The sequence below is a fragment of the Lampris incognitus genome, chromosome 10, assembly GCF_029633865.1.
Source record: "Lampris incognitus isolate fLamInc1 chromosome 10, fLamInc1.hap2, whole genome shotgun sequence".
NCBI lineage: Eukaryota > Metazoa > Chordata > Actinopteri > Lampriformes > Lampridae > Lampris > Lampris incognitus.
Genome location: NC_079220.1, coordinates 24,331,898 through 24,354,652, shown reverse-complemented (window position 1 = coordinate 24,354,652; position 22,755 = coordinate 24,331,898). Strand labels below are relative to the sequence as shown.

Sequence of the window (22,755 nt, the reverse complement as noted above, 5' to 3'; positions counted from 1 at the left end):
AAAGGCGATGGGACAATCACAGCAAACAAGCTCCTGGAAGCCAATGACTGTGTTTGTCTTTGTTTGTGACAGTGACTCAGGGGTGTAAACAGAGAAAATAAGCTCACACCTCCGGAGTCCCAGCACATCGCGCCGTCATAATTGAATAAAGACTGTCAGGTTGTTTTTGAACTGTGGACGGCGTCAAAAAAAAAAAAAAAAAAAAAAAACACATGAGATGCATATAGCTCGAAGCACCAGGCTCACGTCGTCAGTATAACGTCAATCATTCATTTAGCCATAAGGGCGAGTTAATGAAAAATAAGCATCCCTCAGAGAAAACATTCAAATCAACAAAAAAAAATCAATCGTTAGATTGTCTTTTTTCCCCTCCTTTTAAATATACCAGTGTTTCTGTTCCATTGCAAAATGGCCAGTTACTTGTGTGTCTTGCCGCAGGCGTGCAGGCTGAAAGATAATAAAGCTAATAGAATGAGAGAGAAATGGAGTGAAAGGCCGAGCAGCACAACACAATATCAATGTACACGGACACGTATTGGAGCCATATTCCCAGCAGCTCCTGCATCTTGGCTCCGTGGCCGTTCCTGTCAGGGTTCTCTGACTAAAGGAAAAAAATAAAAAATAAAAAGAATAAATGCATCAGTTTCTTTTCTGGTTTGTGTCATGAGACCGCATTGCTCACAGCCGATAATGCACAGCGCAAATGCTCCAGGAGATGCGAAGGGAAAATTGGAATCTTGACAAGTATGATTGACATGCTTATTTGTCCCAGGGAAGTCTTATTTGCAGAGATTTAAAGATGGCTGTAAACCAGCATTCTGCCGAATGGAATCATTGTTCCCTCTGACTGGGAGCACATCATGGCAATTCTGTGGCACATAAAAAAAAAAAAAAAAAAAAATCCTTTGGGAGATAGGGATGCCTTTAAGCCCTAAAATGACTTCAGCCTATATTTTATTTTTGGTCCAAAATAAATAATTTATCATGTGAAGCTATGGCTGTCATTTTCAGGCAATTCATCCATGCCATGGAACAAAAACACAAACCTTCTACGTTGTCTCTTCTGTCTCTGGGACAGTGGAGATAAAAGGCAGCTCTTAATTTTATCCAGCTGTTTTGATGGACACAAAAATAAACTAGGAATAAGTCTTGATGGTGAACCGTACGCCGTGGCCACATCTTACCAATGGGGGGGTGTATTAAATTCTAACCATCAGTAAAATAGACTTCTACTTGAGAGCTTCGAACTGTAGCTGCAACAGAGAAGGAGGGGGGGGGAAAGTATGTGAGAAGGAGAGAATGTGTGTGAATTCTGAACAGGACCAAAGGCAGAATGAAATTGGCTATGCTAACCCATTAACTGCTCAAGAGGGTTTTTTTTTCTCTATATGCAAAAGAAGATGGAGCAGTATCCTTTCTTCCATAATTTTTGTGTTACTCCAATGGAGATAGCTAGTGCAAGATCAAACCAAAGTCTGACCCTAGAGAGGAATGCACAAAAGAGAGCGAGAGCGAGAGAGAGACCCTCACTTTCCCAATACACAATGCTGTTGCTAGGGGGAAAAAAAAACTTGCTGTAATGTTATGCAGTACTGTGCTTCTTTTGATTCAAATGCACCAAAACTAAGTGCACACAGTTCAAAACTCATTGCCTTTGCAGTGTATTTGTTGCAGCAAATATTGAACTGTGGGGACAGAGCTGCGTTGGATGTTCCTGTACAGTTGGATGAAGCTTTGTCATTTCTCTCATGGAAATTTGATTTTTAAATCTTCGATCTTTATGGCAGAGATACTCTACCTGACAGCTTAAGACTTCAGAACAGAAGCAAAAGAGTTTCGCCCCTGGTGAAACTCCTCACTGTCAGTTGAAAAGAAGTGGCTGGTGACTCCACATGTATCGGAGGAGACGTGGTAGTCTGCAGCCCTCCCCGGATCGGCAGAATGGGTGGAGAAGTGACCAGGACGGATCAGAGGAGTGGGGTAATTGGACAGGTACAATTGGGGGGAAAAAGGGGGGAGGGACTCCCACCCCCCAAAAAAAAGCAAAAGTTGTGCTCTATGTTGTCATTATGATAAAGCGATGAGATTTCTTGGTGCAAATCAAGGGACAGTTTCTGTGTTGCCCTTAAAGATTGAGAAAAAAAAAAATTCCCAATACCTAATTTTTACATGAATTACTGTATACATGACTGATAGTAACATCATTAACACTGTCTATCATAAAAGAAAGTCATAAAAGACAAAAACATTTTGAGATTTGTCCTGTTGAGTTTCTCAGCCAAGCTGCCATGAAATGTAGTCTATAGCCATGCAGGACAGCCCATTATTTATTCATGATTAATTCAAAATGAAGATAGCCGAAACAAATACACAACACAATCTGCTGCATCTGCCGTGTGTGTGTGTGTGTGTGTGTGTGTGTGTGTGTGTGTGTGTGTGTGTTTGCCTGCCCTTATAATAGCACAATTAATGTGAGATACAATATTGACTTTTTCTTCCTGTTGGTGTTCCATCAGTCAAACTGCTGCAAATCTAAAAACCCAATGCAGGGAAACATTAATAAACAAATTTTGATTGTAGCTAGATCAATACAACTCCTTGATTCCACTGTTAACCAAGGTTGCAGTTAAGCTACTATATGCTAAACTGTTGATTTAGATGTTGCCATGTGTAGCAATTACATATGAGGCCCTTTCTTATGCATCTTCTGTTATAGAAATATGGCTGCAGCATTAAGCCAAAGCCACTTGGTGGTTGACTATATCAGACAACTTGCAAGTATTTTAAAGCTATAAAAATATGCATTTTTTGTTCTTTCTGTTTTTGTGATGGTACGGAATATGATATGATCAGTTAAAACTGACAATTCTAAATTTAGGATTTTTTTTTTTTTTTTGCAAAGTCTGGGCACACTACCATGGACCAAGCCAGGGGACAGACGCCATATGATGTGCTTGGTCCCCAGGATATCTGGGCACCCCACATTGTACAAATTGTTAAATTTAAAGCTTAATTAGGGTAATTTATCTTGCCTGGTTTGTCATTTCCGTCTTTGTTATATGACGCTATGGGCCGATGTATTCATATTTGCTGATAGTCATGATTAATATTAATATTGCTTAATATGTTGTTATTGTGATGATATTTGTTGACTAGTTTGTAGACATGTTTCATGTGTAACCAACCAGAAAAGTAACTTATATTTCACTTGTGTGTAATCATGCTTTGTTGTATTTGACCATCAGGCTCATGTTTTTATCACAAAGAGTACAAACCCTGTACCCCATTGCAGTACACAGTACATTCATCATGGCTGACAATAATAAATAAATAAATAAATAAAAAGAGTTGTGCTGGAGCTAAGAGGATAGTTTAATATGATCCTTTGTAGGCAAATAAAGATAGACAAAGGAAAAACAGCTCTACTTTGGTCAATGTTGTCAGTTGCAATGCAAACTAAAGATTTTTTTCTTCTGAAACCAGAAATAAATATATATACTCCTATATGGTCACTAGTATGGTCTTAGCAACTGTGAGGTGCTTGGGGAGTTCAATCAGAGCAGAAACAAGGGTGGGTGTCAAGGAAGACTGGGCTGAAGGAGTCCAGTTTTCAACAGACGCTGGGGTTCACTGCTAATTAAAAAGTTTAATTCCACAACTGCTGCGCTGGCATGGTGGTACTCAGAGGTGCATCCTTGTGAATCTTGGCACTGTCTTATCAGGCATAGGCAGATTCTGCCATGCTGGGGAGGTGGAGGACAGGGAGGCGCGGCGGCGGCACACAGGCCCCAGCTGGAGGATGCCGAGATGGCACCCTGCCTATACTTGAGGATCTGGTTCAGCCCTCTCCTACCCATCTCCCCGCTGACGGGAGTCACGGGGCCCCTAGTCGGGTGGCGAGGAGTTAGGGGCTAAGCTGTCTGTGGTGCTACTGGGAGAGTGAATACAGGTCTAAACAAGGGATAAGTGCTGGATTTAGACTTCCTGCTGCCGAACTCGGCGGTGGATTTGTGTCTGCATTACACGCTTCCTCTCAGAAGGTCCTGTCTCACCACCAATGAGTGCTGGTACAGTACAGTTTCATGCTGAAGAATACTCCTAAAGCCTTATCAAATCCCTGTTTTTTTTTTGTTTTTTTTTTCCTTTTCTTTTTTTTATCCCTTAATTCCGTTTAATTTATCCTATTGTTGACTTTCTCATTTATATTTAAGTCAATTTTATTTGTATAGCCCAATATCACAAATTACAAGTTTGCCTCAGTGGGATATTTTATATTTATATTTTTTCATTGAGATTTTTGCCTTTTTACCCATTCTGATTGTATGTAAGAGAGTTTGCGTAATAAGCTACAGTGGTGAAAAGAATAGCAAAATGAAATTTTGAGTCCAGTGCTTGCATAACAGAGTTACATTACAAATAGAAGTGCATTAAGTAAGAGTATTTTCATGTCCAGTTAATGATATGTTGGGCAAACTTGCAGAATACAGCTTTTCCTGATTCATAAAGCCATTTGGATACTATTCTGTCCTGAATTTAATCATTATTATTGTGTTTCTTAGTTTTTTGACAACATTGTCCTCTGTGATGCTGCTCCCTTCGACACTTCTTCCTCCATCGCATACAATAAACTCACATGCATTTACCGTTTACGGCACCGTGCATGTTATAATGTGCATGTGAACGTGCACAAGGACAGAGAAGTCAGACAGGGCTTCTGTAACGGAGAGCAACGGATGGTCTGAGGACAAATTACTTCAAATTCCTAATATGTCCGCAAATTTTGCTGTAATATTTCCAAATTCTGTGCACTTTTGTAATTATATCTGTAATCCATTTTCATGTCTCCCCTCTGTAATTCCAGCCTTGTTTTGCTCATCACAGAAATCACAGGGCCCTCCGTCCTTCACAAGTCCCATTGCAGCTGAATTTCAAATGGACAAATAGAATTAAAGCTTTCGAATTGAAAGTCAAACTGAAAAGCATATGCGGAATTCTGTGCAGAAGCTTTTTCACAATGTCAGGTAAAAAAAAAAAAAAAAAAAAAGGATCCTTGTTTCTGATAAAATCTAGAAAGGGCTGCTTGTGCTACATGGCACGGCCTTGGCTTGGATAAAACTTGTGCAGGGGCTTGAGAGCTGTGTAAGCTTCCCATTGATTAAAACGCATTACAAATCAGACAAAGAGGAAAAGTCCTTGGAAATGGCAAGGCTGATTTTCTGACATCTTTCTGAACGCTGCATCTTTTGAAGCTCAAGAATGGAATATTGAAAAATCTGGTAACTAAGTTAAACTAATTTGCAGATGGTATACAGGGAGCAAGCCACAATATAAACAATGCCATCATGGAAAAATAACCGCAGCATTGCAATATGGCATTACTTATCACTGAGACACCTTTTTTTTTCCAGTACAGGGACGTATCTCTGTATTGGCTGTAAATCTTGTCCTCCTGCTCCCAAAGGATTTACAGCCATGTCCCCACCGGTTTTATTACACACATGGTTAAAATGTTGTTCAACACGGGGGATATGATGGCCTGGAGACATTAGTAAAACTAGGTCTGGTTTGAGCTCGCCTGACTCATCTTACGTAGGAATGGCTCTGATGATGCTGGACAGAGAATACACAGAAAGCACTTACTCGCATTCAGAAATATGGTGGAAATGTGATTATCTGAAATTGGGACGCCGCATCAAAGGCATTTTATGCAGCACGTCTGTAGTGTCTCCTGCATCTCTCATCTAGATCAGGATGTTTTCTGGAAAGTGAAGGTTTTGATAACCCCCCCACCCCATCCTCACACACCTGACAGATTCAGATCCAGTGAATACCATGCCATATATGGAGCCGTAGCAGACATAGTTGCCCTTTCAAAACCAGTTAGCTAGTCTACAGTCTACCTGTCCTATAAAAAAGATAAGAGGATCTTAATCATTGCATGGATGTTATCTATTTCCTCTTGCATTTATCTGATTTACCTTTGCAAGAAACTGTGTTAACGTTTCTGCTTTCGCCTGGCCCACAGTAGTACGGTTTTGATGACTGATTATTTACGTGACACAATGGGCTACACAATAAAATTGATCATATTTTGTGAGATTTATTCTTTTGTCTCAGACAGCTTCATTGTGCTGGCAGTCGGCTCACAGTACAGTAAGTTATTCAGGATAGCTGCGTGCAACGTAGATTCACAGAGCCTTCACAGCACTCGTTCTGCATTTACAATTTAGTAGATTTGTATAATTGAGTAGTTTTTCCCCCCCTCTATTGGGTTGCATGGTTCTTTGTTTTACATCTTTGACTGTTCATTTGGTCGGCATGGGATGACTGTCAGCAGATGAAATAAATGAATATATTGTACAGTGTATTTTATATACAGTATATTCTCTATTGCATTAATGTGTGAAAAAAACAAACTGATGTCGGATTCTGTTGATGCATGCTCAATAATCCAGGTAAGAACAACAAAGCAGGTTGAATCAGTTCATCCGGATACAACGTTTATAAACATTGTATCCAGATGAACTGATTCAACCTTCTTTGATGTTGTCTGAATCATGATTTATGGCAACCGTGAACAGCCCTGAGTAAAATTTGAATTATAACTTAAAAAAAAGGTATGCAGCAATAAGTATGTTACTTCATATCCATATTCTCTAAGACATACTAAAGCAATTCATCTTAGTTAAGAAAGCAGTCAGGATTTGTGTCTCCTTGAAGGTAATATAAGCCGAAATACAGTAACTTCATCTCACATTCAGAATGCATTTAAGATGTTTTATTAAACCGACAACTGAATTTAGAGTACCGACGGACACTATGACATGCCTCCTACATCCATTTATTTCATCTCTGATGGGCCTTGGTACAGCGATTGCAAAGCTGGTTTGAGATACATTTATATACTAAAAAAATAAAAAATAAAAAATAAAAAATACTACACATTTTTGCAACATTTATCTGGTCATGATTTGATTGCAATCTGTCAGTGCAATTACCCTCGGCCTAGTCAAATAAAGTCTGTTGATAGACACCGGCTCTCCCGCGAGAAAATCCTGAGAAAAGTGCTTTTTGCTCTCACAGAAGGACTGCTCTGTTCAGATAAGAACTTAGAGCAGCTTTCTATCGAGTTTCAATGGATGAGCAACTCCATACAGCCTCTTGTCTTATTTCTCCTTATATGTCTTATATGGACACTTGTCTTATTGTCTTGTTTTATTTAGCCTTAAAAAAAGAAAAAAAATCATCCATCATCCAAACCGCTTATCCTGCTCTCAGGGTCGCAGGGAAGCTGGAGCCTATCCCAGCAGTCATTGGGCAGCAGGCGGGGAGACACCCTGGACAGACCGCCAGACCATCACACAGGGCTCACACACACACACACACACACACACACACACACACACACACACACACACACACACACACACACACACACACACACACACACACACACATTCATACCTAGGGACAATTTAGTACGGCCGATTCACCTGACCTGCATGTCTTTGGACTGTGGGAGGAAACCGGAGCACCCAGAAGAAACCCATGCAGACACAGGGAGAACATGCAAACTCTACACAGAGGACAACCCAGGACGACCCCCAAGGCTGGACTAACCTGGGGCTCGAACCCAGGACCTTCTTTCTGTGAGGTGGAATATGGAAAAAAAAGTTTTTAACATGCAACACTCAAGATAAAAAAAATCTGCCTAATAAAAACGTTTTGCCTGTCAGTCTGTGGATGTGCAGCCTCCTAGGCAGCCAATCGCATGAATGCGACCAAGTCTGACACACAATAACAGACAAGAACATCATAATTTCAAAGCCCTTATTAAAAGACTTCAAATGTGCATAACCCTCACAGTTTTCATGATATAACATGAATGAAGTTGAATGGCTGCTCTGCTGATTGACTTTCATTCACAAAACAACAGTAAGAAAACAAAGCTCAGCCATGGGAAATGTTTTATTGTGGCCACTGAGATGATTTCCAGCTTTGTGTGTGATTAATCTTACTCTTGAAAATGTATTTTTATAGTGGCGTTTTAACACTGGAAAGTGGCACTTCCGTGTGGCGGTAAGGTGAATAAGGTGAATTATTTTTGGTTCATCCCTTGTTCCTCCGGTTCTCCTGTGCTGACAGCAGCAGTGAATGATTTGTTGGCTTGCGAAATACGATCGACTTCTCGTTTACTTTCAAGACTCAAACCCGAATATTTAGTATTTTGGTTTTGACTCTATCACCGCCTGATCTGAGTCAACCGTAGATGTGAGTCACGCATGTGCATGGTTGACTCACCCTACGCTCACACCGTCAGCGACAACAAGCGACAAAGCGGCCGGAAGTAATTGATTTCCAATGGTCTCTAGGCTAAACTGAGCGAGTACGGTGAGTCGCATGGTGACAAAATCACCGCAACTTGGCAAATAAATAAATAAAAGTTGAGCAAAATTAAACTATATGCAAAGGAGCAGTGACAGTTGAGGGACTGCCAATCAGAGGGCAGATGTGTTCCTCTTATATTCTTTCGCTGTGGAATGTTTTCTTAAACTTGTGTTCCTATTAGCATTTTAGTTCCTATAGGAATCCACCTTGCTTATTCCGGGTCAGCAGAATATTGTGCACCCACAAGTATCCCCGGTGGGGTTGTCTCCGTGCATGGATAGTGGCGATTGTGCATGCCTATTTGCGCTCAATGATGAAACGGTAGTGTTTGAAGCAAGCTCACACTATAGGAAAATAAATTCCATCCAACATATGTTTAGTGGGAATGCACCTGGGTTCACACATATATTGGGCAATATGTTAATAGGCCAGCCTTTAAGAAAATATAAACATACAACTCCATGATGAATACAGCAAAGAGGATGTAAATTTAAAGCATGTATATATATATATATATATATATATATATATATATATATATATGTATATATATCCGTGCTTTAAATCTCCATCCATTATCCGAACTGCTTATCCTGCCCTCAGGGTCGCAGGGATGCTGGAGCTTATCCCAGCAGTCATTGGGCGGCAGACGAGGAGATACCCTGGACAGGCCGCCAGGCCATCACAGGGCCCACACACACACACACACACACACACACAAACACACACACACACACACACATTTGCACCGATTCACCTGTCCTACATGTCTTTGGATCGTGGGAGGAAACCGTAGCACTTGGAGGAAACCCACGCAGACATGGGGAGAACATGCAAACTCAACACAGAAGACAACCCGGGATGACCCCCAAAGTTGGATTACCCCGGGGTTCAAACCCAGGACCTTCTTACTGTGAGGCAACTGCGCTAACCACTGCGCCAGAAAATTATGCCTCTCCTGTCAATAAATTTGTAGCCCACTTCCTCAAAAGTATGTTAGCAATACCCACAAGTTGGCTGCAAGCAACAGTTATTCAGCAAATTGGTGACATATAGCGACAAAACCGCTGCCGGTGTGAGTGCAGGGCCACATCGGGTCAGATTGGGTCAGATCGGGCAGTGACCGAAAGCAGCATTGGTCGAGCGAGCTAGAGAGTGAATAGAGAGAGGGAACGGTGATAACGAGACCAAACATTTTTCGAAGATTTTGAATCACGGCAACCATGAGAGGTTCTTCATCATGCAGTCATAACTGTGCATGAAACATTGTTAAGGCTGCTAGGTCCAGCAGTTTGCGAGATTAGCCGGGGACACACATACACACACATTTGCGGGTATTGTTGGTTGTGGATAACTTTTCTTTGCTTATCAAAGAAAGTTGAATCAGTTCATCTGGACACTTCCTTTGATTTTCTTACCTGGATGCATAAAGACACTTTTCTGCTCTTAACTATTCTAGCTTGTAATCCATTGTCATATATAATGTTTCATTAACTCTTATTCAACCTCAGCTCTCACCATTTGAGTTCAATATTAATGCATATTTCATCATCCATCCATCCATTCATTATCCAAACAGCTTATCCTGCTCTCAGGGTCGCGGCGATGCTGGAGCCGATCCCAGCAGTCATTGGGCGGCAGGCGGGGAGACACCCTGGACAGGCAGCAAGGCCATCACGGGGCCTACTTCATCCTTAGCTGTTTTTTTTCTACTTCCTTCATTATATTTTCTGCATGACAGGTGGCTCTGTATATTTGGTTAATCAATTCAGCATTTTTAATCAAACCAGTGTGTATTGCAGGTAACCTTTGTATTTGTAAGAGTAACCAATTATGCACACATCCTGGAAAAAAAAAATGTATATATTGCCTGAGGAAGATCTGATAGATCGAAACGCTGTGGAATAAATAAGTACTGGGAGCTCTTCAGTGTGCAGACCTCGGTCTTTTGCTGTATGTTTAACCTTTGAATTTGCGTCATCTCCGAGCTCTGCATTAATAAACACAGTTATTTATTTATTTCCTTGACAGCATGCACTCAGAGAACATCGATTTTGAAATAAGCAATGCGGTTTTATGTGGCACTCCATTGGCCTGTAATGAAGCTGTACTTGTAAATGGGGATTGACATAGAAAGCCAGCATCTGCTTTACTGAAGTGTCCTTGAGCAAAACATTGGATTATTACCTGCCCTCCGAACCCCACATAGAGGAGAGAGGATGGAAAATTTCCCGCCAGGAATCAACAAATATTCATGTGGTTATTTTTCAAATCTTACGCATGTCGAGCTCCAGTACCAGTTTCTCTTATGCATCCTCCGTGGAGCAAACAGTGAGATCAATATATTCAACAACTGAATTTTTCACTCTGTAAAAACAGGGCTTCATTTCTGAATATGAGGACAATCCTCCAGGAAAAAAAAAAATCAATTCCATAATTACTTTACAAGCTATTCAAGATTTTCCACGAGATGCTCATAAACCAGAGCAAAACTGAACAGTCTTGCTGTCACACAGCACTTATTCAAATCAGATTGATTTTCAAGTAATACTGCAATTCCTCTAACGACAGCGGAGATGTTCTGGAGAAACAATTAAAGACCAGTTGATTAGAGTGACTTTTCATCAATGTCAATGAAAAGCGTAGATGAAGGCATATGGTTTTCCATTAAGTCTGTTTTTATTTGCCATACGCGTAGGCGTGTGGGAAGATGTTTTAAGTAGGGGGGCTGCCAACTAAAACGAAAAGTGTTGTGGCGAGCCGTCGTGGAAGAATGAGTCGAGAGGCAGAGATCTCTTTGTAATCGCAACTCGCATGCCCCATACACCACACGACCCTGGGAGGGCTCTTTTATTCACACCAGCCAGAACGGACCACAACGTAACGACCCCCCCCCCCATATCACAAGTGGTGACATCAGTCCCAGTCATGGTCCTACAGTCAGTTAGTCAGTAAATGGTCGAACCCCCAAAACAACAACACAAGAATAGCCACAACAGAAACACCACATCATTAAAACACAATTTTAAATCTAACATTAACAGTCCCATCAGCCATTGCGCTCCCCCAGTGCAGAACCACTGACAGTCAGAGCGGCCGCCTCCCCTGGTCGCTACAGAATGGCGTCATTGTTTTGTTTGTAAGGTGCGTGTGTAGCAGATTTGGAATGGAGTGTTTACAAGGGGTGGGACGATTCACAAATCCCATGGTTCGATACGTCTCACGATTCAGGCCTCACAATTTCGATTCAATACAAAACAGTGGATGACGCCTTGGTAAGCAAGAGACAAAACAACATTGCGGTTCTCTATTTTTCATTTATTTTAAGAATTAGGCCTAACGTTTTGGCATCATCAAGGCCTGTATTCAAACATAATGCCAGTGCAAAAGTTCTAACAAAATGTTGTGCCATCTTTACTTGTTGTATATCACAATTCCATCCATCCATCCATTATCCAAGCCAGTCATGCTGCTCTCAGGGTCGCGGGGATGCTGGAGCATATCCCAGCAGTCATTGGGCGGCAGGCGGGGAGACACCCTGGACAGGCTGCCAGATTGTTTTACTTTAAATCTTTAAACTTCAAAAACTACTAGAACGACCAAGACAGTCGTTTTTACAGTTTGGGATTTTCAAAGTTTAATAACTTTGTGGGGGGAAAAAAAAAGACACAGACCTGCCGCTCCCTGAATGCTCCTAAAATTGCAATACCTACCCTGCCTAGGTATTCCAACAATGAGTTGTGTACATTTCAGAGTCAGGATCCTGTGCTTAGTTTGCTATGATCTTTTTGGGATCAAAAGTGTAAGCCAAATAGTCAGGAAAGGGAGAGATTCGGTAGAGCTCTTAAGTCCATCCTAAAGCATTGGAGCCATGTGAAGGAACGAGATGGGTTACTGTACCAGGTGGTAAATGATGTGTGCCACGGAGTGTGTTTTCAACTGCTTTTACCTGCCTGCTTGAAAAGTCAGGTTTTGGAAAGTGTACATGACTCCATGGGTCACCAAGGCATTGAGAGGACCTTACGATTACTGAGACAGAGGTGTTTCTGGGTCGGAATGCATGAGGGTGTGGAGCTGTGGGTCACAAAATGTCAGTGCAGTTTTCTCACTAAAATGCCGCATCCAAAAATTCACCCCCCTATGAGATCATTCCTTGCTTCAAGGCCTTTGGAGGTTGGAGCTGTAGATTTCATAGCGCTTGAGCCAGCTACAGATGGCAGAGAAAATGTTCTTGTGATTACAGACGTGTTTACAAAGTTCACACAAGCTTTTCCCACACATGACCAAAAGGCAGACACCACACCTGAGGTGCTGTTGAGGGAATGGTTCATGAAGTATGGCGTGCCTGAATGGTTGTATTCGGATCAGGGCCAACATTTGGAGAGCCAGGTAATAGCTGAACTTTGCAAGTTGTATGGGATAAAGAAAACGCGAACTACTTCCCATCATTCTACAGGAAATGCACAATGTGAACGTTTTAATTGAACATTACATGAGCTTTTTCAAACACTGCCCGCTGACAAAAAGAGGCGTTGGCCTGAGCATTTACCAGAATTGGTGTATGCATACAACATGACTCCACACTCAACAACAGGTTACTCTCATCATTACCTACTGTATGGTGTGGATCCTCCTTTCTGTCGGTGCCCTACTTAGATAGGAGCATTCTGAGGATAAGAAACTTGACTGGTTGGCTGTTGATCAGCAAAGACTAAGAGACGCACATGCACAAGCAGAAAGCTGCTGAACAGATTGCTGTTCACAATAACAATGTGTACTGTCCCCTGGTAGAGGAAGGTCAGCATGTGTACTTACGACATAGACCTTTGGGGAGAAACAAAATACAGGATGCATGGGGGCAACTGTGTATCAGGTTGTGGAGATACAGGGAACTAGGTACACCATTCAACCTGTTGAGGGAGGGCCAGTTAAGAGAGTGAACAGGGTAGACATTAAGCCATGTGTAAATCCAACTCTCCCTAGCCCTATGCCTAGAAAGAAGGCTACCAGACCAATCCGTGAGCCTACTCAGTCTGAAGGTTCAGACTCAGAGAGGTCAGATGGAGAACATTATGATGGCATTGTAATTGGAGAGGTTTCTCTTAGGGTAAAGAATAATCCAGAAACCGATCCCCTACCTGTTCCTGACCCTCAGTCTATCGAGGCAGTAATGCCTGATGTAGAGCCCAGCGTTATGGAGACTGAGACTTTGGACCCTGATCTGGGACAGTCAATAAGTGTTGATTCAGAGCCCGTGCCCGACCCTGTACCTGTAGTATAGGTTCACATCCCTGCTCCTCACAGAAGTAAGAGAATCAATGCTGGTGTGCATACAAACCCACATAATGAGCCAAAATCAGTTTTAGAGTCTCTGTCCCTAAGCGCAGCTGTTGTATCTCAGATCCTAGTGAATTTAGGTTCAGTGTTCTTTAGAGAAGCTTTACAGAGGCAAGATTGAGATGGCTTGGACATGTGTGGAGGAGAGATACTGGGCATATTGGGAGAAGGATCCTGAATATTGAGCTGCCAGGGAAGAGGAAAAGAGGAAGGCCAAAGAGGAGGTTTATGGATGTGGTGAGGGAAGACATGCAGGTGACCGGTGTGACAGAGGAAAAGGCAGAAGACAGGAAGAAATGGAAACAGATGATCCGCTGTGGCAACCTGTAACGGGAGCAGCCGAAAGTAGCAGTAGTCGTAGAAGTAGTTCTTTAGAGAAGCTCTGAAAGAGGTGAAGAGTACTTATGCAGTCACCGAGGATGTTGATAGTTAAGCAGGGGAGAGTGTAACCCGATGGTAAAGGAGTATTAGTTTAGAATGCAAAGATACTCATTTACATCCTTATAAACGTAGAAACCACGATTTAAGTCCCTATTTCTGTTATAGTGACATTTATGTTACTGTCACTTTAAGAATGTGAAGCATATCGCTGATGGTATTGCACTGTCAGGAAGGGAACAATGTTCGTTGTGGCCACATTTTTGTTTTTGTTTTTTGGGTTTTTTTGGGGGGGGACCATGCAGCGCAGAGAAGGTGAATGACTGCAGACCAGATGATTGGCGAGAGTTTTGTGTCCGCCATAAAATCTTTCAACCTTTGAGGTTTGTTAAAACCGTTTGCAAATGTGAATCAAACGATAAGAGTTTTGTTTTGTTTATTTATATAACTTTGAGGTGCATATGTATGTTTGTGCATAAGAACAAGTGTTAGCTAATTGATTTTGCTGTTGTAGCCTTCAAGAGAATAGGCTAATGCTAATACAACAGTGTAATAGACATTGTTTTATTTTTTTATGTTTTCTCATTGTGTTTTCATTTGTGAATACGAAGAGTTGTGAACAAATACTGTTTATGTTTATCCCTTGAAGCTGCCACTGCCGTTTTTATTCATATTTGTATTTGTATTTATACAAGTTTTTTTTGTATTTTGAGCGGCATTGAATTGAAACGGTTGTTCTTTCAAAAAATAAAAAACCCTCTCACACCCACAGCGCTAAAGTGTGATGTTGTGCTATTGTGAACCCCTTATCTTTTAAATATCCTTTTTTTTCTATCGGAATGTCCCGTGTGTAATTGCCTGGATTCATATATTTGTATCAAAATGAGTTTTAGATCAATTGCACAGAAAAAGTTATGATAAGCTCTACCTGAAACGACCATGAGCAGTCAGGAAGACCGCGCGTAATTTGCACATCATCGTGAGCGTCATGTCTCTATTTATGACGTGTGCTGTTTGCGTCATTTCCTTCACGAAATTCAGTTTTTTTTTTTTGTTTTTTTTTTACATTTCACGTTTTATAGGCCTTGTTACATTTGTTAGATTAGCAATATGTGCTTTCCGTTTTTTTTTTTTTCCCCAGGTATTATTTCCAAAATGTCTGGTTTACAGACGCCGTTTCAGACGCACCATGACTACCATTGAGACGTTGCAGTATTTACAGGCGTTGGACAGCGGTGATTTTAAATTGTTTGAAAAATAGTATTGTAACGATCACGGATGTGTAGACTCGCTAGCCCGTTGGCTGATGGGTCGGACCCTTTAGTCGACTGGTTAACATCGTCACCCGTGGTGCAGGAGACCCGGCTGCCCCCTGAATTCTCTACAGTATTAAGGTTGTTAAAATTTTAATTGTGATATCAGTCGTTTCCTAACAGACTTACTAGTATAATATGCAATGCATCAATATCTCAATTTGGTATTTATCTTGACAAAATATAGAGTTTAAAAACTGGCGGTGTGAAATCCCAGTTGTTCCAGTGTTTAATAACACATGATCTCGCGAAATGGGGAGCGTCTTGAACCGTGAAGAGAGTATGGAATGATTCGGAATTCGATCCAGTATCGTCCCACCCCTAGATTTTATTATTAAAAATGTATAGTCCTCACAGCCCTAGCCCACAGTTTAAAATACTGTTGGGTCTAAGAAGTTACACAGCCACTTGCCACTACTGGGGGGGGGGGCTGCACCCACCAATAGGGGGAGCTGCAGCCCCCCCACAGCCCCCCCACTTCCCATGCTAATGCATACACGGTTCACCAAGTATGACTACACGGTGTTTATCCTCAATGAAATAAAATGGGCAGACAACAGAGGGAGTACAGTACACATTTAACTGCTACTAACCCTTTTCTGACCCCTTTGATGTAGATCACATCATTAATGGTATCTATTTGTTTTTTTCTCCTTTGTTCCAACCTCCACTTTTGTACCCACACCAAAAACAAAGATAATACAAAATGCCAAGTTGTCAAGCCCAGTCAAACCCTCTTTGGCCTGCTTTGCAACCCTGTGCAAAGCAAGCATAAACCTCATGATTAATAAACCAATGACATTGGGTTTTTTTTGTTTTTTTTTTTGGGGGGGGGGGTTGTACAATTTATGCATCTTTCTGCCAAAAAAGAAAAAGAATGCAACACTGGTGCAGAGCTGATGCAATATTGCACTGCACTCAGCGTGTTATAATGACATTTGTGCCACCAATGAATCAGCTTTACATCTAATACTCCCTATTCCACAACTGTCTTCTGCACCAGTGCTCCAGGGAAGATGCTCCAGAGAACAGAAAACTTAAGGCCATTGTTTTGACAGCTTGTCCATCTTACCCAGAAATGGAGGTTGCATCAGAGGCATCAGCGGTACTGTGTGCAGAGTAAAGACGGCTCTACATTGCTAATAACCTGTACTGCTAAACCCAGAATACACAGGTCAATGATGTTCCTCACCACTAAACATTAAGGAAATGGTATAAGGTGATAAATGGACCTGCCCTACTGTGTATCAGTCTCTGGGCCCTGAAGTAATGATTAGATGCACTACGAGTCTGCACAAAATTAAGCATTCCCTCTGGCCACAGAGCTTCCTGTCCATTCAGGATGAGGAACAACTGTGTGTCTTATGCCAAGACCAGCATGGATCACTGATAAGCATCAAATGCATCTCAGACTCTGTGCCTGACTCATTCAGTAGTTTTTTGGTTTTCTTGCACCAGATCCGTCTCTTTATGGCGTCCTTACACTTCCTCTACACGACCAACCTTCCCACGGAGGAACGGTCACTATAAAGGTCATGTAACGTAGTCTAAACCAAATTGGGGCAATTGCCGTTGAAGAATGATCTGTAGTGGATGACAGGGAAAAACTGCAAACCGGCTTGGTCAGGCGTCCCTACAGACACAACTGGCCATGTCTGTGGGTGGGAAGCCGGATGTGGGTATGTGTCCTGGTCACTGTACTAGCAGCTCCACTGGCCGGTCGGGGCGCCTGTTCGGGGGGGGGGGGGGAGCCGGATGTGGGTACGTGTCCTGGTCGCTGTACTAGCCGGTCAGGGCACCTATTCAGGTGGGGGGGGGGTGAACTGGGGAGAATAGCGTGATCCTCCCACGCGCTACATCCCCCTGGCGAAACTCCTCACTGTCAGGTAAAAAGAAGTGGCTGGCGACTCCACATGTATTGGAGGAGGCATGTGGTAGTCTGCAGAAGGGGTGCAGCAGCGATCGGGATGGCTTGGAGGAATGGGGTAATTGGCCAGATACAATTGGGGAGAAAAAGGGGGAAACCGAGAATCAGAGCAGTTATCTCGGATAACTGCGACCTTTATGTTATTTTACGACTGAACCCAACATTTCAGTGTATTTCAGAGAAATTCAACAATTTCAGACTTTTCGTTTCATGTTCTTTCCCACATAGCACACTTACTATACCATGTTAGATCTTATAGTAAGTCTGCTACGTGGGAAATAAGTGAAAACCAAAAGCAGACTTACGCTATATACCATGGCAGATGGTCGCAGAATGTAGAAATATTTACTATAAAACACAATATCTGAAAATTCAGGATAGTGTTAGGTGCCTTCCATTTGCAGCAATAATCCAGTGGAACATTCTTCCTGCCAGTAAAAGGCAAATCGAAAACAGTTACAGTCTTCATTTTCACAGTCATTACCCACACACACACACACACACACACACACACACACACACACACACACACACACACACACACACACACACACACACCATCACACCATTCTGACTCCTTATTGTAGACGGTTAACGAAGCAGCTATGTGAAGGATAAACTGTAAAGGACGTGCATGGCTATCATCATCACAGCATTTCACACTACCGACTGGGACCGACAGAATGGAGCGGCTTCCAAATACGTTTACCGACATCTGCAGATTTAATTGGTTTTGAATAGGCCGGACAGACAAGTGAGTACATGAGACTGTAAACACTTAGGGATTGCTTACAGTCCCTGTCATCGTCTATGTTTCTGTCATTCATTCATCCAGCGTAGCCGCTTAATCTAATTCAGGGATGTGTAGGAATGGAGCCTGTTCTAGCAAGCAGCAGCAGACACAAGGCAGAGAGAGAGAGAGAGAGAGAGTGAGAGAGAGAGAGTGAGAGAGAGAGAGAGAGAGAGAGAGAGAGAGAGAGAGAGAGAGAGAGAGAGAGAGAGAGAGAGAGAGAGAGAGAGAGAGAGAGAGAGAGAGAGAGAGAGAGAGAGAGAGAGACCCCGGACAGGCCACCAGTCAATCCTAACGCCCACACACACACACACACACACACACACACACACACACAGAGTCATCCTTAATTATATGGTAGATATCTCAGTATGTAGGACCCTGTTGTTGTGAGGCATCAGTGTTAACCATTGGCCACTTTGCCACCCGTACCTGTCAGAAAAATAAATAAATAAATAAAAATCAAAGCTGTCCTCCAAATATATCCAAACACGTTAATTGCATTTGACAAGATTACAGGGCTCGTTTATCGCCCTCAGCATTAAAGGGTCACGCTCGGCAGTAATATAGTGTAATTTCCAACTTGCAGGACTAAGCGTCCTAGCTGGCGGACCCCAGGCAGGGAAAGAAAGATGCTGTGACCAACGCCGGCTCACAGAAGCACACCAAAACAAACTGACGAAGGATGCCGCATGTATCCACGCTGGCTAGGGTGGAAGTCGTCACACGCTGGCCCAACACGGAGGGCAGCCATGCCGCCGTGGTGCATCCTCCCCCTGTGAGGCCAGAGTCCTTCCTTCCTGCATGCACACGTCATCGGAGGGTAATGTTATACACAGGGCAATCACGGCTATAAAATCAAGGGCACTTAAGGGATTTGATCAGCTCAAGGGCACTAAAACACACAAGCGCCTTTATTATTATTTATGGAAGTCTGTCATCTTTCTGTCTAATGAGCCCTGCGCCATAAGTGTAATGAAAGAGTTCACATTAACATGGGCTAAATGAACAGCGGAGGCTCGCCTCTCTGCACGGTGCAGTGGAAGCAGATGCTCTCAAAACCCCCAAAATACAAGTACATCAGACTTGGTTCCACGGAGCAAAAACATAAAGGATCTTTTTTATTTCCCACTCGGCTCCATTTTCATCAGCTCATTGACTCCATTAGAAATCTTGAACTCCCTTCGGTCAAACATCATCATGCAAGAACAACACTTCACTGAGCCTCGCCACATGGACCGCGATTGAACCCTGGAATTGATTTTTGTCTCACTTTATACACAGCACTGGTAAAGACTTAAAAAGTTCTCTGCTTGCTAATACACTGACTTGTATTAAATGATGTAATATAAGAGGGGGATGGTGGGGGTCAGTGCACGGACACACAAGAGCCCCATGTGTAAACATGTGATGTCATGATGCAGGTGGACTGATTAGTGGGCAGGGGCAACACTGGGGGTATTTTGACCTGCATAAGCCACTGGTACAAAGACTCATAGCAGAGTATGTTCTACAAGTGCACACTGCAAATAAGCCTGCACACACCATATAGTATGTTACTATAGCCACACATGCACAAATGCAGCATGCTCAGTTCACAGGACTTACTCCTACACTAAATAAAACAATTAATGAATCAACTTAACCTTTGTTTCTTCATCTGTTTGCTAGTTGGTGTGTGTGTGTGTGTGTGTGTGTGTGTGTGTGTGTGTTCTGTTTATTAAAACTGTAATGGTTAATTACAACTCCATAGGAAAAGTAGAGTGAATGACACCATTTATGTTTCAGTTTTGTTTTTTCCAAAGTGTCAAAGAATGACAGAAGCAAAGAGAAACGGAGGGCGGTGCCATCTGGACATGGTTAAGACACACGGTTCCCATAGCAGAGGATGCTGAGAGTTTTACAGATGCACGGCGAGCATCCTCTCTTAGGTCTCCCACTAAAGCGTGGGCCATTTCTCTTTCGTTCAGCATCGCCCAATCAGCCTTTGGGATAAAAATGGAACAATACAGCAATAATAACACTGAATGGCTTGTGATGGGGAGCAGAGGGAAGAATGGAAATAAAATGATTGCCGTGCGAAACGACTGAAGCTATGCCAAGTGAAATCATCGGTGGAAGTCAAATAAAGCCTAATGGTAATGACGAAACTATTATTTCCCTGTCTCTGTCCATGCCACTCCGTCTGTGTGATGGTGTGGCTGTGTGTGTGTCTGTGTGTGTGTCTGTGTGTGTGTGTGTGTGTGTGTGTGTGTCTGTGTGTGTGTGTTAAGGCCTGCTGTACATTTTAACTGTCAGCATCACAGACAGATTGACAACACACACACACACACACACACACACACACACACACACACACACACACACACAGTCGCAGAGCCATTAGAGCCACAATGTAATGACAGGTTAGGTAATAGGAAGTTCTTCAGCAGATGAACACTTATTGCACAGCAGCGTTTGTAAATTGCTGCTTGCATCGGTGTTGCCGTGGCTGGGACTCTCTCGTATAGAGAGCACTAAATAAAATAATAATAAAAAAAGAAAAGAAAGCATGGAGCTCACCTGTACCAGTCCAGCCCCTTCTCGTAGTTCCTGTCGAAGAAATGCGGCTCGTTCCCCACGGCTCGCACGTCCGGGTGAACTCTCAGAGCCTCCAGCAGAGCCCTGGTCCCTCCTTTTTTCACTCCGATAATGATGGCTTGGGGGAGTTTCTTCTCCCCGTAATCCGAGGTGCAGTTCGCCCTCAGCTCGCTGTCCGTGGTGCTGAACTCATGCTGCTCCTTCTCCGGGGCCGTGCTGTGGTCTGCTGCCGCCGCGGCCGCCTCCGCCGCCGCCGGCCGAGTCGGAGCCGGCGGCGTCCGGACCCACTCCCCGCTCCTCCGCTCGGAGCTGGCATGCTCGCTCACGGCGGACCCCGCGGTGGTCTTCTCGGTAAACCCCGACTCCGCGAAGCCCCGGGACGAAGTGGAATAAAGTTGCTCCCTCAGTGTCACCAAAGTTGTCTCCTCGGTCACCAGCCGCCCTTGGTAGACGTAGTTCTCTTGCAGGGGGAACTGCAGCGAGTTGTAGCAGCTCATCAAGCTATAGAACAAGTAGGTGACAGAGAGGGAGAGGGTGAACATGAATAAGATTTTCCGGGGCACTTTAGAGGTAAAAACCGAAGTGCTGGACCAAAATGCCATCTCTGATAGCAGTGATCCTCTCAGAGAAGTGGCCAGACATGTTTCCACCCCAAGTCTTGCATGGACAACCAACAACAATAATCTGTCACTATCAGCGCTGCTCCGAGGGCTGAAGAGGCGTGAAGCCGGACCACACCGAGCCACCGCCGCCAAATCGCATATTTATAAGAAGAGCGGGAAAAAAAAACAGATCGTTAAAATTCCGGAGGAATATTGCGCCCCCTTTTCTCCAGCCGATCGATTTCTTATTCCAAGGCTGACAGACTATGTCACAATTTATTGGACTGAACTTGCAGATTTGAAAGGCTGTGGTCTGGCGTCCTTCCAGATGAGCAGCCTGGTTTGAACTGGACTGAGTATGATGGACGGAGTCTTAGCATTTTATGGACAAAAGGACAGAGGGGGGAGAAAGGAAAAAACCAAAGCAAACAGCAGAGTATTTGAAGTAGGCTGCAGGCTTGCGTGCAAAGCACGTCTCCGTCAACTGCTCCTCGACTGACTGTGCCAACACAACGGCGAATTCGAATCCGGCCAATTAGCCCGCAAATCAATCGGATCTCTCTCTCCAGCGAGGCACTACTACACCGTCACCGGATCGTCTTCTCCACAAAAAGTTTGTAAGCCACGGTTAAGCCGCCACACCGATTCAACAACCTCGCCGCAAAATATCAGTTCATACTTCCGGCTGGCTGGCTCGCGCTCCCCGCGTCGGTCTCTTCAGCTGGGCGCATCATACGATGTGCGCGTCGGCGACGAGAGCTCGTCTGAACTGAAGCGCCGAGGAGCCACGGCACAACTAGAAGTGTACACCCACTTCTTTATCCGTGCACACTGCACAAGTAGGCTGCAAACGTCAGATGTCAATCTAGAATAGTGCAGCAAGAGAGCTCATCCGGTTTCATTATCAACGGTGAGCCTATCCCCCCCATCAAATACGTCTCCAATAAAGTTGCCTGTAAACACACACGGCTGTTATTTGTCGTGCGTAAACACACGAAGCTCATGTGTGCACCCTACCGGTGTTCCGGCGGAGCGTTACGGAAGTTAATGAACATCTAAAACTGAAAATAAAAAAAAATAAAAAAGGGAAATGACTTCTATCAGAATCAAATGAAAGCAGGATACATGACTAACAATTAGCAATGAGCAACGACACGCTTTGAGTTGAAATGACGGGGGGTGTCCGTCAAGTGAAAAACAACCTTCAAAGCAATGACATTCCCGTGCCTTATACGCGCTTACAGGTTTTTCAAGACCTTGTACACTTTTGCGCAGCCATATACTCATCATAAACCTCCGATACGCCGCATGCCAGCGTCACACTAAACACCGCAGCTCACTGATAATTTGACTGTACATTGGGACAATTCGCCGTAATTTCTACAGCAAAACTTTGCAATAATTTCTTTATCTGTCATTTTATAATCTGTAACTGTACAC

At 43.3% G+C, this 22,755-nt stretch overlaps 1 protein-coding gene across 1 annotated transcript in view; it reads right to left on the bottom strand.

Annotated features, from left to right (window-relative positions):
- Positions 1-21,315, bottom strand: part of hs3st4 (heparan sulfate (glucosamine) 3-O-sulfotransferase 4) — a 164,595-nt gene extending 143,280 nt beyond the window's left edge. The window contains exon 1 of the mRNA XM_056288108.1: positions 20,696-21,315. Coding sequence (XP_056144083.1) covers positions 20,696-21,315 — 620 coding nt within the window. The remainder of the gene's footprint in view (positions 1-20,695) is intronic.
- Positions 21,316-22,755: the final 1,440 nt, after the last annotated feature.